This window comes from Osmerus eperlanus, chromosome 1 (genome assembly GCF_963692335.1).
Source record: "Osmerus eperlanus chromosome 1, fOsmEpe2.1, whole genome shotgun sequence".
NCBI lineage: Eukaryota > Metazoa > Chordata > Actinopteri > Osmeriformes > Osmeridae > Osmerus > Osmerus eperlanus.
Window position 1 is genome coordinate 9,845,955 of NC_085018.1, and position 17,562 is coordinate 9,863,516.

Here is a 17,562-nt window from a genome sequence, read left to right on the forward strand (position 1 = left end):
GTCTTTTTCACCCGATTTTGTTCCTTGTATTCCAAAAAGGGAACAGGTTAGCCATTTGTTACAAATTAGCTGCAGGCCTCGGAGTGTCAAATTGCCACGAATGCTCCACATTGAGCTGTGTTTGGTGGTTTGCTTTTTGTTTATTTTTATTAATTTATTTATTTAGGCATCAATGAACCATCATTTAAACCAAAGTTTAAACCGTTGATCAACTAAAGCATATGCCCTAAAGGAACATACATGACGTGACAGCTGCAGCAACTCAAAATAAATTAGGCAAGGAATTTTCATGGAAATTCAGATGTTTAAAGTGAGTTTTATCTCCAAACTAAATATACAGTCTCTTCAACCACTAAAACCCTTTCATTTGGCTGATTTCTTGGTGAATTGTGGTGCTGTGGTGGTATAACAGCTTTTTGAACATGCGTTTGCTGAGCAATGGTAAACGTTGGCAGCCAAATTTCTGCTCCTCAGTTCATGCCTTGTGTTTGTTTGAGGAGAATTTGAGAGCGGAGGAAGCCTACCCGAAAATCCCTTTCCCGAGGAGGACTAACGGTCACAACCTATAAGCATGGGTTGCCTTTGGTTGACGTGTTTTCCCAAAGGATTGAGTTACAGTTGAACGAGGCTAGCTAATCCATGGTGGCTAGCATTGTAGCATAGACCACCAGACCACACAGCAACCACGGTCAAGTGGGTTGCTGACCTTTACCGCTTTCCTCTCATCTAAAAAAACCGAACCTCTGCAACTCCCTCCATCTGACAAAGGAAGTTTCAGGTTATATGGCCCATGACAACAAACACAAGCTGGCTAAAGATGACAATGCAAATTGTAGCATTAGGAATGTGCTTGAGATTTATTAGCCAAGCCATTACCTGGTGACAAAAATATCAAAGTGGCCTTAGAGTTTGCCTTGAAAACGAGCCTGTTTGATGTTGTACAGGAAGTGTCATCATACGTTATACTGTATGAGGTTTTTTTGTGTTTTTTCCAAGAGAATTGATGGATACTGTAATTCCTTTTATCTTAAAACAATACATTCTGTGGACTTTTTTCTGTCTTTTTAAAGATCTATTTTCAAAAACACTTCCATAGCCTACCCTTTGAAACATCGGACATGTAGTACTAGCCTCAGATAAAACTGAGATTCTGAGCGGCATCAGTAAAAGTTAGTTCCGTTCCTCCATCTGACCGAATGGTAGTAGCTCTAAATCTCTCCGCACTCCTCATCACCCACATCCATGCTATTTTCTCTCTCGTTAAATCTCATTTGCGCTGGAATCCAATTATCTTGGTGAAATATGTCGCCTTGTGTTAGCAATCCTTCTGAATGCTCTGCTTGTGTGTTTATACAGACAGTTGGCTCAGTCCCCAGGATCAGAGCATGCTCTGTGCTGTAGTTCCTTCACTTTGGTAGACACCTGGGAATAGTCTGACACTGCCATACCTATAAACCTTTGCAGTAGACTGTTCAAAGTGTCTACAGCAACTAGTTCATTTAATATAATCATTCATTAAGATAAAGTGACACTTGTATTGGAAGTGCATCTCCTCCTTTCATGAAATATCCCAATCACCAATAGATACAATGGAGTGGAACAATTTGAACCTAAAGATAACTAAGTTGGCAAACTTTGACTGCAAGCATGTCAAATGCAGTGCAAACATTTAACGTTTGTGGAAACAGGTACACCTCAGACATTTGTAATTGTTGTAATTACAATAGAAAATGATGTAGTTACATTCCCTCTCGGTGTTTGCAGGAATTTCCCACATGCTACATACAGGGGCTGAGAAGAGAGGAGATGATAGCTGTTTGATGGTGTCCTTTTTTCACATGCGGTTTTCACTTGCAAAGTCGACATTTAAAACTGTGAGAATACCACGTTAATGCATAAATATTGTCAGTGACTACATGTTAAGTTGCCCTTGCAGAGTCAATGTTTTCCTTATGGAGTGTTTTTAACACTTTTTTTGTGCTTGTTATATTTTGGTACCGTGCGTCCTGATGTAACATTTCCTGCCATTGTCTATGTCTGCCTCTTTCTCTCACACGGTCTCTCTCACAGTCTCTCTCACACAGTCTCTCTCACACAGTCTCTATCACTCACTCTTACGCCCTCTCTCTCTCTCTCTCTCTCTCTTTCTCTCTCTCTCTCCACACACACACACACACACACACACACTCATAAACACTCACCCACTTTTCACCCCCCTCATCCTCCCCTCATTGCTTCTGGCTAGGGGCTGCACCGACAAAAGTTATGGGGGGACTGATAGGGCAGAGCAAGTGTGTCACAGTTCAGAGAGAGCGAGAGAGAGAAAGGAAGAGAGAGGAAGACTAAAAAGTACGAGTGAGACGCCTGTGTCAAGCAGTTATTTTCTTTCCCTCCTTCAGCGCACACCCTCGCTCTCTTTGCTGCACCACTCCCCTGTCAAATGTGGATCTAGATTTCAGGCAGACTCTTTCCAACCCATTTTCCCACCCTCGTCTCTGAGATTAAATCTACTTGCTGTGGGACAAGAGAGGACATTTACTGGATGTCCAATTTCAATATTGGTAAGGACCTTGACTTTTTCCTAAATTCCTCCCCCCCCTCCAAATGTGAATTGTCTTTCACTTGACATGTGGACAAGTAGTAAGCAACAGCCATTCATTTTTGTGACTTCTTCATTAACTTTGGTTGAAGGTGACAGGGTAGGCTTTGTTTTTGCAAACGTTTGATGCTTAAGTTGGTGCTTGTTTGTTTGTGCTTCCTGTTTTGTGTTGTCTATTAGTGGCTGTTGGTCATCTGCTGTTGGCATGCATTTGGAGAGCAACTGTGGGTTAGTTTGTGCTACTACAGATGCACATCCTTGCAGTGTTGTTAGCCCAAATACCTCCCAAACATATCTAAAGAATTCAGGGGCAGGCAGGTCAGGCTGTCTATGGTTGTTCTTTGTGGAAAAAGATAATTATCCCATCTCATTCTTTCCCTTTTTTCGAGTTGGCTCCGGAGGTGTCGTTTCTGGGGACGGGGGAAAAGAGGGGAGAAAATTGGAAACAGACCCACCCAACCCAGAGAGTTTTTAGTCCGTCCAGAAAAGAGCCTGTCCGCGTAGAGGGAGGGAACGCAAAACAACAGTCCCAGATAAGAAAGACGAGAGAGAGAGAAATAGATGGTGATGATAATACAAGAATAAAAAGGGAATCCCTAAATAGTCTTAATCTGTTTTGGTAACGGAATGTGTTTTCCTCAGAAGAAGATGAAGAGGAAGAAGATGAAGAGGAGAAAAGAGAGTAGTCTTATGCAAAGAGAGGGAATTGAGCCACTGTCATAACATGGGATGTGTCTTTCCATGTGTCATACGCCTCACCTACGTGTTTTTAGTGAATGAGCATATCAACAAAACTGATGTTATACTTCTCATTAAAAGTTGGTCAGTTTGGAAGTCTTAAATTTGACTCTGAACAGACATCTGTAGCATGATTCCTGTCTTTCACATCTTTTCACGTGAACTGTTTTCCAATCATGTTGACATTTCCCGTTAAACACACGTAAAAAATCAATAATAGCTGAGCTACCATACATCTACTTTGTAAAATGCATCGCTAATCAGTTTGGTTCAGTGGCTACTGTGTATCCAGTCTGTGATTTCCTCAGGCAACTACACACTCAAAAGATACACCATCAATAAAATTGGTTTTCGCAAGATTCCTAAAATTGTGTGGTTGTCAAGACACCTAAAATAGATTTAAATCTTCAGTTCCTTCCCTTCCTTCCCTGTGAATACAGTGAGAGGGCCATACATAAATCAGAATTTATGTGATAAAACACATGATTAAATGGAGGACTCAGTCTCTGCTTGCTTTCTCGCCCCAAAACACTAAACAGTCCTTCTATTTCTGGGCTCTTGGGTTGTTCCAAATATATAGAGCTTGTCTGTGTGGTTTCTACAGCCTTAAATCTGTTTTTATGTCCCCTGTGACAATAATGATGACATTCACACTGACATGGACTATTTTGCTCCTGTCTCAAAGGTGACAAACCAAAGTACAGTTCACTAAGTTGTTTTTGGTGTGGGCAGAAAGGGAAGTTGAAAGATATTTTTGCAGAGGGAGTACTGGGAAGAGATCATCTCATTTAAATGTGCTTTCTACATTGTAATAGTCCATGCTTGGTTCACAATGCCCTTCCTGTTCATTCAGGATTAAGTTAATTCACGTTTCTGACTGAAAATGTATGTGCTGTGGTTTGATTTGTAACTCACGAGTCTAACTGCCAAAGCGGCTCCTGAATAGTGATCACACCACACAAAGGGCGCCCTCTTCAACTGCAGTATCACCACAGCCAAACAATCATGAAATAACAAGGGACAATGACCGCACTCAGATGACACCCGGCCTTCCGTTTTATGGACGTTAACGAATGGAACAGGTTTATTACATTTGTTCCCATTGAATTGAATTAAGACCAGATTTAATCAAATGAAGAGAAACGACTGTCTTTGTGAAATGGTAGACATTAGGCAACTGTCCTCTGCTTAAATATCTTCATAAGACCTATCTGCCGACAGACTGTGTTTCTGTCATGATGATGAATCATCAGGCTTGGAGTTTGTTTTGTCTTTGAGGGTCAAGAGGTCAAGAGGTTAAGGACCTGTAGTTGTCTGGAAGTGGGGGCAACACTCTTTTTATCTCTTTCTTTCTTTTTTTCTCTAACTCTCGTCTCATACTCTCTGTTTGTCTGTCTCTGTCTTTTACACTGTATCTGTCTCAGTAGTTGGTGCCTCCAATTAGTCCACCAATATTTCCAATTTCAGAGAAAATAAATAGGCTTAAATAAAATTATGCACAACTAACAGTTGTGTGCAAACATTGCTGATATGAAATGGATGATTGATGGATGTGCTAAGTTTAAGTTTGGGATGATCTCTTGGGACTCACTGCCATTCAATAATAAATCCCTGGGGTGTTCCTGTGGTTAATTTGCTACTACCCCCTAGTGGAAGAGACAAGTTAATACATGCTTTACTTATACATCAATAACCAAAATATGTGCGTGTGATTGGGGGAGGAAGTGCTCACCCTACACTTTGTGACTAACATCTTTCGGTGGAAATTGTTAGTGATCGAAATGCATTCACCGTCTATTTATATCCATGTCAACTTCCCTCAATTTGTCATATTTCAAGCGCAGGTGTGTTTTCTAGAGTGTTCAGTAATTGCTGCATGCATTATCAACAGTAGGCTACAGTTCATAGGCCTACCGCATGTATCACCATTGGTGGTAATCTGTTGTAAGGCCCAGGGCCAATCACACAAAGAAATAACCACATTAATCACATTTGCTATTGTTTGCCATTATTATTACGTAGTATCAGCGGTTCAAGTGAACAGTTTATTCCACAACACACTGTCGTACTTCCTGGAATGCCAGTCTTCCATGTAGGCTACTGGTTTCTATGCCTAGTGCTACTTCATTCAATTTTGATTCACTTGTGACTGCAGAAAGTGCTCCAAACGGCACACATTCTTGTGACGTCCCCCCCCCCCGCCCCCCCCCCCCCCCCGTCCCCCCCACGCTAACATAAAACGAGAAGCCTCAAGTGCGAGGGCGTCGTAAAGCTGCTTTTTCCAGTATCTCTATATGCATTTCCAGTGAAAACGAAAGACCGTAACGCTATCTCCCCTCTCTGTGGGTTAGCATGTAGCATCTCTACCGGGAATGGAAAGGTTGAGGCAACCCGACGTCACTAGTGCCGCTAGCAGCTGAGCGTATTAAAAGGTTCAAAGACACCACAACGTCTAGCTAGTGGCTATAGACTAGTCTGAGGCTCTAAGATATCACACACAGGATGGTCTCTGACAGAAACATTTTGCACATTGTGCATTATGAATGTGATTTCATTTGCCATAGCGATTATTTGTTGTTCTCATGTCAGAAAGTTTTTTGGGAGGGTTGATTGATGAATTTCATTGATTGGTCAAGGTAATCTGGTGTTACTCAATTTCTACCTCTTTTTTCCCCTCCCTTCCCATGTTTAACACCCAGCCTTACTTTTTAAATGGCATTTTAATTATGTTGGGTAACACGCAGGACATTCAGGGACAAGATCAATTGCACGAGTGCCTGCAGCATCTGACACACACACAGAAATGTGTGTACTGATGGTGTCCACATATTGAGCTCACACACACACAAAACATTTTTGTGTGTGTGTGCACAGTTATGAAATTGACAAATTTGTTAGTGAAAATAGTTTCAGCATCATAGACTGTTTATGAGATCAGAGAGAGAGAGAGAGAGAGAGAGAGGGAACACGAGAGAGGAAAAACAAAGAATGAAAGTTAGACAGAAGTGGAAAGTGAGAAATTCAAATTTACTATAATAATCAGAGAGACTGAGAATGTCAAAGATAAGATGGGAAACTGTATATAGACATCGTGAGAAAGGGATGAAGGGTGAACAAAACATGAGAGAGAGAGAGAGAGAGAGAGAGAGAGCGGGGGGAGAGAGAGAGAGAGAGAGAAAGAGAGAAAGAGAGAAAGAGAGAGAGGGGAATAGAAGGCAGACAGGGTCTGGGTGTCTCTCAGAGAGGATGACCCCCTATAGAGATTGAAAAACAGTTGAGTATTTGTCCATGGATACATACTTCCACTAGTCTCCACCCATGCCAGGAAATCGGCCACAGAGATAGTCTCCCAGGTTCCAGGAATCCGAACAATGTACTTTCCCTCTGTGCAACGACTCCATTGTGAGATCTGATCGTCCGCATTATCTGATCAATATTGGATATCAAATACACTTAACGTAGACTGTTGCAGTACATACTGTACACTGTCTAACTCACAATACATATGTATGATAGTGTCAGTTAGTATAAATGAATCAGACCACACTGTGCAGTACAAAAGAATCGAATAAGACTTGTTAGTTGTATATGTAAAATGAGTCTTCTTCAGAAAGTATCCTAGAAAACCTTTGCTGTGAGTTTGAGGGTGTGTGTGTGCTTGTTTACGTGTGTTAGCCTGCGTTGTTGATAGCGTACACACCCTTCAATGTCGACTTTCTCTACACCCTTGCCTCGACCTCTCATCATTTTTACATTCTCATTCCTCTTCTCCCTCCCTCCTTCTCTACTCCTTTTGGCAATCTGCCCTGTGTAACTGCTGTTCCCTCCATCACTGTACTGATTTTCTGCATTCCTCTCATTCCACTGTGCTTCCTGTGACAGGGAGCACCACACTGGCCACATAACTCTTACCTTGCTGTCTTCCCCTGGGTTCTGGTTTACATCTATAGAATGGTGCCCCCCATCCACTACACACACACACACACCATGCCCCCTGGCCCCACACTATCTGCGAGGGGACCCCTTTGTGTGGGTGTGTTCTGGTACTGTCCTGTTGTATCTTGTGTTTGGTGCCCAAAGTAGTATCAACAAGGTCAAAAGTTAGCATTGGTTTTTGTTGAATGTTTGCTGTTGGCTTGCAGGCTATGCAGAAGGCTATCTTTTTCTGACACACAGGCTTACCAAACCACTCTCCATCTCTCCCTCTTTCTCCCCCCTTTCTCTCTCTCTCTCTCTCTCTCTCTCTCTCTCTCTCTCTCTCTCTCTCTCTCTCTCTCTCTCTCTCTCTCTCTCTCTCTCTCTCTCTCTCTCTCTCTCTCACTCTCTCTGTGTCTCTCTCTGTCTCTCTCGCTTGCCAATTAGTTGGTAGTCAGGATGTTGTCCTTAGTTAGTACCATGCAGGACAAATCAATAGCATAATCACGCTGAACTCTTACCTTCAGGAAAAAGCTAAACACAATTAGACAAAAATGAAAGAAGGTTAGCTGGCAAGATGCATTGGCATTTCAAATGAAAAGCCTTTTTAGTCTTGTCTCTCCTTTGTAGGGGAGGTTATTGACATCTCTGACATCTCTAACACTAATTAACACTTATTCACACACCAAAAAAATCTAGACTCTTGCAATTGTTTTACTGCTGATTTTGTGATAAAGTTGCTTCATGGGGGTGACACATCATTTATCATATATTTTTCTCATAGATTGTTTCAAATCACCTTGTGTCCACTTCTATTTGCCCCACCACTTGCCCAAAGTGCAATGACGTACTCCCACCTGCTACAAATGACAGTTTTCTGGCTAACTTGGCAGCTCCACTTGATGGAATCCCCCCAGAGGAACCCCCCACACCCACCCCCACTTCGGTTTGACTGCTGCATGTGTATTTGGGTGAGGCTGGCACCGTACGTTGTCTGCTGCCCTCATCGCACGTCCCCCTGCCCGCCCTCCTTATCTTACCCCAACACCTCGCCCCGAATGTAATCTAAACACCACCGTACGTCATTATGCACTCTTATTACGCAATGTGTATGGGCTTGCAGAGTACAGCCCGTGTACAGTAGGGTGTGATGTATTGTGATATTTCTCTAATATATTTTCAGAGCTGCTGTTTTCCTGTCAGTTGAAATGCTGTATTTGATGTCCTGTAGACTTAATCTTGAAAGTTCTCTTTTTGTGCTTGAGAACTGGAAGAGTCATAAACACAGAGACCACATCCTCTGTCTTGATCATTATCTCTAGTGTGTGCGTGTGTACGCGTGCATGCTTGTTTTGTAAGACAAGAGTTTCAGTATCATTCATATTGAGGTTTCTGCATATAACTCCAACGGACATAATTCAGACAGCCATAAACAGGGTGAAAACATGCACACGCACGCACGCAGGCACACACACGCACACACAAACACACAGAGAAAAATAATTATTGCTGGCCATAGTTTGGTTCAGCAGGTGGAGCTCTCAAACCAGTTGCTGATTTCTGAAGAGCCATGAATGAGTTTGGTAGATCAGCAGTTACAACAATGAGTGAGGGGACGGGTGATGTCAACGCTTTCAGCCTCCAGTTACAGGCGCTTGATTTCTCTAGTCACTTAATGATGCACATTGACGTGCGCTACTGACCAATTTGCACCGCCTGCATACGCTAAGAAGTATTACAATTCGCCGCTTTCTTTGACGAAAACGCTATACGGGCCACATTAGGCGAGATGAAATCGTTTACGCGCGGACTGTAGGGACTTCTGTCTACAGAAGCGGAATTCATCGCTTGAAGACTCACCTGTTGCATTCAGTCCGCCTCAGCCTAGGCTCAAACTCTACGAGTCTTGCCTGTAAGGTAGAAAGGAAATTTGGGGGGTATTTATAAATGTCTTAGTAACGCGGAAATGACTAATTGGTTGAATCAAATCGGACTCGCTGTTCTTTGAAAGCCTTTGAACAGCGCGAGTTTGAACAACTCCGTGTCAAACGTGTGCGCAATTCCTTGTTTCTTTTGCAATGTAAGGATAGGCTTCGTATTTTATTGCATCCAAATTAACTCAGTAGTTCAGTAATACGTCTTCATAAGAACTTGCATTTTCATTCTCGAAAGGATATCGTCTGTTTAACTGCAAGTTTTTTGTCACTATCAACATACTTGAGTTGGCATAACACCATTTATTCCGTTCCCTCCACAGATGTAAAGCCAAGGGCTGAAATCAAGTCAGACACACAAGAGAAACGTTTCTCGACACTGTCAGGTACGTGGTCATTTTGGTCGTGAACGACTTGTTGGCACCAATAAGTCCCTGGACAACGCCGGTTTGTATTATTCTTGTTGTTTTGAGTTTGCAAAGTGCAAAAAAAGCTTGCAGTGTAATGGTTAGTCAACTAATTAGTCCATACTGTCCCAAATATTCTCCCAAACTTAACAAGGGCATAATAGGCCTAATTACATAGCATAATATTAAATTGCATAAATCATAGTGACAAAACAGGCCATGTTCACAATGTAGAATTACCTGTTTGGTAAGGAAATACTTTTTAATTATATAAACAGCCGATGCTTTAAATTGGGCAATTACAGCATTAACACAGACAGAAGGGCTTACTGTAAGAGAGGGTGTTAAATTTCTCAATGGCTCCGATGCTACGTACAGTATAAGGTCATTGGAATGTTTGACTTGAGTTACTGAACTACACACATTTGAGTCATGTAATCATGGCAAAGCAATAGTGTTTTTGCGTTTGAGAAGGAAAGTGTGTGTGCTTATGTGCAGTATGTAATAACACAAGTTGAACAGTTATCAGCTCCAAGCCCAGCCTCCGACAAGCACACAAACCCAGGACACACACACACACACACACTGTTTTTGTGTATACTCTCTCCATAGACAGGATGAGGTCATAGCCTTGGTACTGTTGTGAGGATTTGGTTACTCTAGTTTCACGTGTGCCATGACAAAGGAATCCACAGCACTCTTCGCCTATCCCCATTGTATAACATATTGGATCTTTCTTTTTATCTTTCTATCTGTCCATCCATCTATCCATCCATCCATCCATCTATCCACCTATCCATCCATCCATATATCTATCTCAGATAACCAGGTCAGTTCACTGTTCTTGTGTGTTGGTTGTGTACCTGTGTGTTTTTGTGTTTATGCTGTCCGTCCCTCATGTTGATGCGACTACGCACATACATGGGCCTCCACGCTCCACTTTGCCACAATCCCACTCGCATGAGGGAAGAAAAAGTTTCAGAGTTTGACCTAATTTCCCCCCTTGTCTGCTGTGTCCGTCGCTACCTCATCTAAGGATCGCTTTCCCTGAAGCCTTCGTCACAAAGACCTTGTGACGGGCTGACTTCAGGTGTTGTGACAGTTTATGGCATCTGCTTTGTCATGTCTATGAAGGGACGTTGACCTGAGGTTCGTATGTAACCCTACCATGTTATCCGAGGTCGATGTTCTTGCTGGGGGCGATGTAGTTGGATTAAAATAACACATGAATTATTAGGGGTGGTGGCCCTAAAGTGATTTATTCTGTATGGTGAGATAAAGTGTATGGGTGTGTCTAACACTCCCAAGACAACCCTTAAATTTGAGCCGAACTTCTTACGCTTTCCGAAATCCCGAAGCCAGGTTTACATGATGGGGGTAAATCTTCAAAGAGTTTCTTATCTTCTTCGTACTTACTGGAGTCACAGAAGTCAGTGTGTCACTCAGTATCACTATCACCATCACTTCACTTCTGTCTGGCCACATCAAGCAACAACCGCTACGCCAGCTACCTACCTCGACTCTGACGACTTTATCTGGTTACATTGGCAGCAAAGTCATCCCCAGATAATACTACTGTGACATGGTGGAGCTGATCATAAGTGAATCCCAAACTGTGGAGTCATGGGTGACTCATGACTTTTCCCTTTTATCAACCTTTAGTTAGCAATGGCAGACTGCATGTAGTTGAAACGGTATATTTCACCACAGGAGAATTTGAGAGGGAATGGTCTGGAATTGGGAAACGGCTGTTGAATGGTTTTATTCTACAGGGAATGAGTGGGAACTTGTACAGTAGTAAAAAAAAAAAATGAAAGGAGAGTTGACAGGGCTATTCAAGATTTTGCTTATTAGTTGTTACCATTTGAACCACCAAGAATTACCAATCATTTCTAATTCCTTTACTGTCATCTGCATAATATACAATTAGCATCATTCAGTTAAGAAAGGAGGAAGAATAAAGTTGTTTCTAGCAGGGTCTCCCTGCAGTATCTGTTCCAGACCACGAGTACTTAAAAAAACATTGACTAGTCGAGGACCATCGTCGCATGGAGCACAAACTCTGGTTGAAGTGTGTGTGTTACGGGGTTATCGGTAACAAACCTTTGAACAGAGAGAACGGAGGGGCAGAAACCAGAAGATAACCTTTCAAAATCCCCAGGGTTTCCAGGAGGACTTGTGAAAAAAGCAGAGCTGACAATAGGGACAGTGTTTAGCGCCGAGCCGAGCGGAGGATCACGTTTCCTCTTCCTGATTTGAGATCAGCCCAGCTGACTGAGAGAGGCTCACCTCAAAATGTAGCTGTAGCGTTGATGTGTGTGCAAGCGTCGTGTGTTTACACGCAAAAGACGGAGACAAGACTGCTTGTTTGTGTGTGTGTGGGGGGGGGAGTGTTTAGAAGTACATGGGTATATGTGTCTGGGGAGAGTGTATAGAGGTGTGTGTATCTGTGTAATAGAGAGATGCAGATATGCTGTGAGGTAGGGCTTCCAGCCCTACTGGACATAACCTGAGGGTGTGCTCCAGTTTTAAACACATTACATCCAAACTTTATTGAGTAAAGAAACTACTTCTATAGGCCTGTGTCAAAGCTACAGTACACAAAGAAAAACATGTATTGAACTTACTTTTTGCCATGTCTGAAAGAAACATCTGGAAATGTCAGGATAATTTCACTAGATCCATAGTTTTTGTGTGTGTGTGTGTGAGTGTGTGTGCAGATAAAGTTAACAGATGGCAAAGTTAGACCTGAGCATGTTTTGATGTCCATATCAATGAAAAAAAACATTTTTACAGTGGCAGCCATTGATACAGTATCCTTCTCAGTTGCTTGTCCCTGTAGTGTATGGCTGCTTCCAGTTTCATATTATTATTTTTTTCTTGACAGCCCTTAAGGGCTCTGTCTCCCTGCCTGCCTGTCTACAGTATAACCCTATTTTTAAGCCACAGTTTTGCTTCATTTCTTCCCACACTAAAACCAGACATGCCTCCTTGAACCCTTCTAGAGAATAAATAAAGCCGTTTAGACAATTATGGGTCTGTTTTGTCCGTGGAAAATACACAGTGTCACGCTTTAGGACGTGCTAGCTTGTGACTTGAGCTTAAACGCCTCTTGTCTTCGCTGAGTTGGCGACCTCCGACCTTTTCTTCTTGCCGCCCTAGGGGATGGTGTCATGAAAGGCCGCCACGTAAGAGGTCACTAGACGCCTCTGACCTTTGACCTTTTGCATTCATCAAAAATATCCTTTCACCGCTCGGAACGACTGAGAGAGAGGGACAGCGCGGTGTTCCGACCGAGGTGAAGACACAGGCGGAAGAGGGACGGATACAAACTATTTTCTTCACCGTCGTTTACGTTCTACGTCATCTATACATGTTTTCCCCTCAGTCAGTTTTGCAAAGAGATTACCAGATATTGTGTGTGTGAAAGACAACCTTCGACTGTTTCCCATAACAGCTCGTAACCACCTCGACCATCTCCTTTCAGAACTGTCACTTTGTACCCCCACCCCCCAGCTTCTGACTCTGACTCAAACCTTCGGTCGAGATGTGTGGGTGTGGCAGTGTTTGTGTAAGGCTGAGGATATGCCAATTATTTAGCACTTTAACTGCTGATGTTTCATCTTATCGAAGGCTTTAATTACGATGGCCTGGTTGCACAGTGTTTTTTTTTTTACTGTAGACACATATTGAGAAGTCACAGACTTTTTTTGTAGTTACTGACTTTAAAATAAGTCTGTATGCCGAGTGAATGTAATGTCAAAATGAAGGAGAGTGAGGGGAGAGAGGGACTCTTTCAGAAACTGTCTTCTGTTGATATTTTAGGATGAGGAAGTGTCACTTTGTGGTGGCAAAGTTAGTTCTTACTTCATCCATGTGGCTTCTCAGTGTGTGTGTGTGTGTGTGTGTGTGTGTGTGTGTGTGTGTTATGTGTGTGTGCTTTTACTAACGACAAACTTTCTGCTTTTGTTGGCTTTTACATGGCACTGAGAAGCCTTGCCAACTGCAAGGTTCTTTCAAGTAAACACACTCACCCATCCGCACCTAAGTATTAGTCAGGTCAGGTGGCTAAGCGGTTAGGGAATCGGGCTAGTAATCTGAAGGTTGCCAGTTCGATTCCCAGCCGTGCCAAATTACGTTGTGTCCTTGGGCAAGGCACTTCACCCTACTTGCCTCGGGAGAATGTCCCTGTACTTACTGTAAGTCGCTCTGGATAAGAGCGACTTACAGATAAAAATGACTAAATGTAAATGTAAGTATTACATGCATGTGGACAGGCACACGCTTGCTACACAGAGACACGAGTGGGAGAAATTGGTCATACTATTAATACATTGACAACTATACATACACACACGCCATACAGTCATAAAAACACAAATGTGTGCAGATGGACTGATGCTATTAATATGGCAGCACACAAACATATACACACACAGCCCAACATATGCACACTTTTGGGAATACGCACAATAACACAAGTGTTAACCAACAGGTGACACTATAAATAAAACAGACCCGCCTACACATAAGGAACCTCGCACAAAGAGCCTGTGTACCACAAATGTACACTATTAATACACACACACGACGGTTGCTTGCACACACCACCACAGATTTGACTTATGCAAACAAAGACCTGCTGTATGCACTCAACGAAACAAATGTGCACTATTAATATTTCTGTATGCGCGGGACACTCGTTGGACACACACACACACACACACACAAGAAAGGGATGGATACTCCAACTGCTGGGAGGCAGCGGTACAGAATGTCCCCAACAGCTGTGGATTCCACTAGATGGAAGACGGATGGGAGGGGGGTGAGGGGCGAAGGAGGGACAACAACAAGTGGAGGTGGCTGTTCCAGTCTCCAAATGGGCCATGAACCTTGCCACAAAATGGCCGTCGTGCCAGTCCAGTGTGCACAGAACAGGTGAGGTGACAGGAAGCGGGAGTTGCTGGATTTTGAAACGGGGCCTCTTGATCCAAAATGTCTCCTTTCGTGTTGACCTGGAATGGATTGACACCAGGTGATTCAGAGGGAGATGGAGGCTGAAATGTCCCCACTTTCCAGTTAACATGTTAACAACTTAAAAGGCTTGATGTGGAACTACATCGACAGTACATATGTGCGTTTGATAAAAAATCTGTCTCTGTCTCTCGTTTATGGTCTCTCTCCCTTACTGTATCTAATTTTTTTTCTCTTTATATGCAACTTTTCTCAGGAACACGTGTTGACCCAGCAGTAAATCCAGTGTTTATTTGTACAAATAGCAACCAGCACTTAACGTAATTTGCGACTTCCATTCCTTCGCCGCCAATACCACGCTTTATTCGAATAACAAACAAAGTTCACTTTTTAACCCTCAGTCTGGTTATAAATATCGCCAGGCTAGATGCAACACTGCTCTCAAGCAGGAGAACAAGTCTGGGAAACCATTTACCGAAATAGCAACATCTGTTTGCCTAAATGAACCAAGAGAGGATGTTATGGTGCGGACTAACTTTAGCTACAGGAACTTGCTGTTTAAAATGTGTGCGTGCGTGTGTGTGTGTATGCACTTGTGTGTTTGTATTGGGTTTCAGTTTGTTTGCAGCAGCTCTACTAAAGCAAGAGGATGATGGTTGTGAAACGTATGTGAACACAAACCAGAAGTTTGTTGCCGACCTATTTTTAGCAACTGAAAGCGAGAATTGAGTGCGTGACACAGAGAATAACTATAAAAAGATACTTTATTTACTGGTCGATAAGAACAGACTTGCTCTGTAGGTTACTGCTGAAGTAATATATAAACAGTAGACAAAATGATGAGACAGCAATACATTACAATGCTGGCATGTTAGCATGCCAGTATAGGGGGTATGTGGATGTTGTTGTTGTGTAACCAAAACAAGTTCAATGTTAAATCTGATCTAGATCCAATATCCACCACACAGTTTAACTTGAGTAAGACTTTGTATTGCTAAACGGTAATGAATTTGATCTTCATAGCAGTTCCTATGCAAATAAATTGTTGTTACCAAAGGAATTGCTATGTAGTTACATGGTATGTCATCAACATTTTATTTTGTATAGCCCTTTTTACACGCAAGCATGTCACAGAGGGCTTCACATACGCCCATAGGACAGCCCCTCAACTAACCTAAACCCTCAGGGACCCTCAGGTCATGAGACCGTAATGTAAAGTTTTGCCCAAAACTGTGTTAGTTTGCTTTGTTAGCTCTTGGAGTTTGTGTGTCACATAAGATTCAGACTTTCCGAAGGTTGTGGTTCGTCGTTCAGATCAGAAAGTTTGACTTACTTCCTGATAATTTCCGACTGTAGTTGTGGTAGAGTTTGTCAGGGGTGGGACTGTTTGGGGGAAAACAACTTGTGTGTGCAACCTTGTTTGTGTGTGTGTTTGTGTGTGTGTGTGTGTGTGTGTGTGTGTGTGTGTGCACCTGCGTGTGCTCTCCCACAAGTTTTTTTCAAACAACAACCCTCTTCTGGTAAAGCATGTTCAGTTGTCATGATACTTCCCATAGAGAACTGTTTTAAACCCTATGGATTAGATACAATTCATCTCTGCTATGACATTGCCTACGCCTTGTAAAAACATCATGGCAAATGTAATCAACATGCGTTGACAGTCGATTCAAAACGTGGAAACAATTCACAGGCCTGAATAATCAGAACAGTGTTACAAAACGCCCTTGTAATGCTCACCTCCTTGAGGTAATGTAAATGACTTGATCATTTGTAGCAGTACAGTTATTTCAGACCATAGATTTGTGAAAAGGGAGGTGTGTGATATGGCAAGCATATTCAAATGGCCATGTAGACTCTTGATGGGATCACAAGATAAACCGAAGGTCACACACCTAGGCTTCCTTGTATTGCATCCTGTATTTCTATATTTATCGGTGTGGTTGGTTTGGCGTGACGACAAAACACGAACATGTTAGAAGTCCGTACATTTACACGCACACACACACTCCTGTACAAATGTACACGCTCATTGTATGTACACACGGACGTACAACCCTTCCCCACACGCTTGTTCTCTCACACAAACATGGATGTCTTTTTTGTAACTATGATGTATTTTCTTTATCCTTTCCAGTTGAGTGGACTTTAATAATATTATCCAAAGTAAAGAAAGTCGGCTCAAATATAATACCCAATACGAAGTCATAAATGCATCCGCTTATCCCAGTACTTACTTTAATCGGTTTCTGTGTTGGTCACTCACATCTGACCCACAGTAATACTGTGTGTGGGAACACTTTCCTTTCCGAGAACTGCCTTCACAGACATCTCCCTCTTCGTCATCACCGCCAGTCAGAACAAGGGCTATTATCGCCTGGGCCTGTGGGGTGAGGTTCAAGGAAGAGGCGGTGAATCAAATCGCTGCAAATACACATGGAAGAGGATTATGGTGACATTTACGGGGAATATAACTGTCTTTAGAGAATGCAAGGTCAGACATTTCTTCGGAGTTGATAGGAAATGGGAAATGGTCCCTCACACCAATACAGTCCTTTCTAAGGCATGGCTAATTGTCAGAACCATGTTGAACTGAGAAAGTACAGAGGATATAGCAGACACATTTGGACAGATATGACAAATACATTACGCTTAAATCCATGCCTGATTGTACGTGATAGATGTTTACAGTGGAGACATTGTGAAACTCCTGGAGGGTGTGTTTTTTCCATTGTAGTCACACAGACCTTTCTAAAAGAGCAGCAATTGTTCATTTCACGGTGGACTTGGGTTCAAGAAGGATCTAACCACGGCCCTTTTCTGCATGATTTCATCCAAGAAAACATGATAAACTGCTACCTGATGATATGTGGTCATTCTGCTGACATCCTTTGTGCCTCTAATGTAACCTTACCTGGCTGAGTCATTCCATTGAGTTATCTTTTAAGGAAGTGTGTATATATTGGTTCACTTGATGTGAGTTTTGGTTGTGTGACAA

At 42.5% G+C, this 17,562-nt stretch overlaps 1 protein-coding gene across 5 annotated transcripts in view; it reads left to right on the forward strand.

Annotated features, from left to right (window-relative positions):
• The first annotated feature begins 2,276 nt into the window (after positions 1–2,276).
• LOC134018188 (histone deacetylase 7-like) overlaps positions 2,277–17,562 on the forward strand; it is a 41,951-nt gene continuing 26,665 nt past the window's right edge. Inside the window, exons 1-2 of one of the 5 annotated variants that reach the window (XM_062458072.1) lie at positions 2,277–2,561; positions 9,510–9,572. In XM_062458072.1, the coding sequence (XP_062314056.1) occupies positions 2,543–2,561; positions 9,510–9,572 (82 nt within the window). In that variant the 5' untranslated portion in view covers positions 2,277–2,542. The other 4 variants (XM_062458093.1, XM_062458083.1, XM_062458086.1 and 1 more) reach the window with 4 other exon arrangements.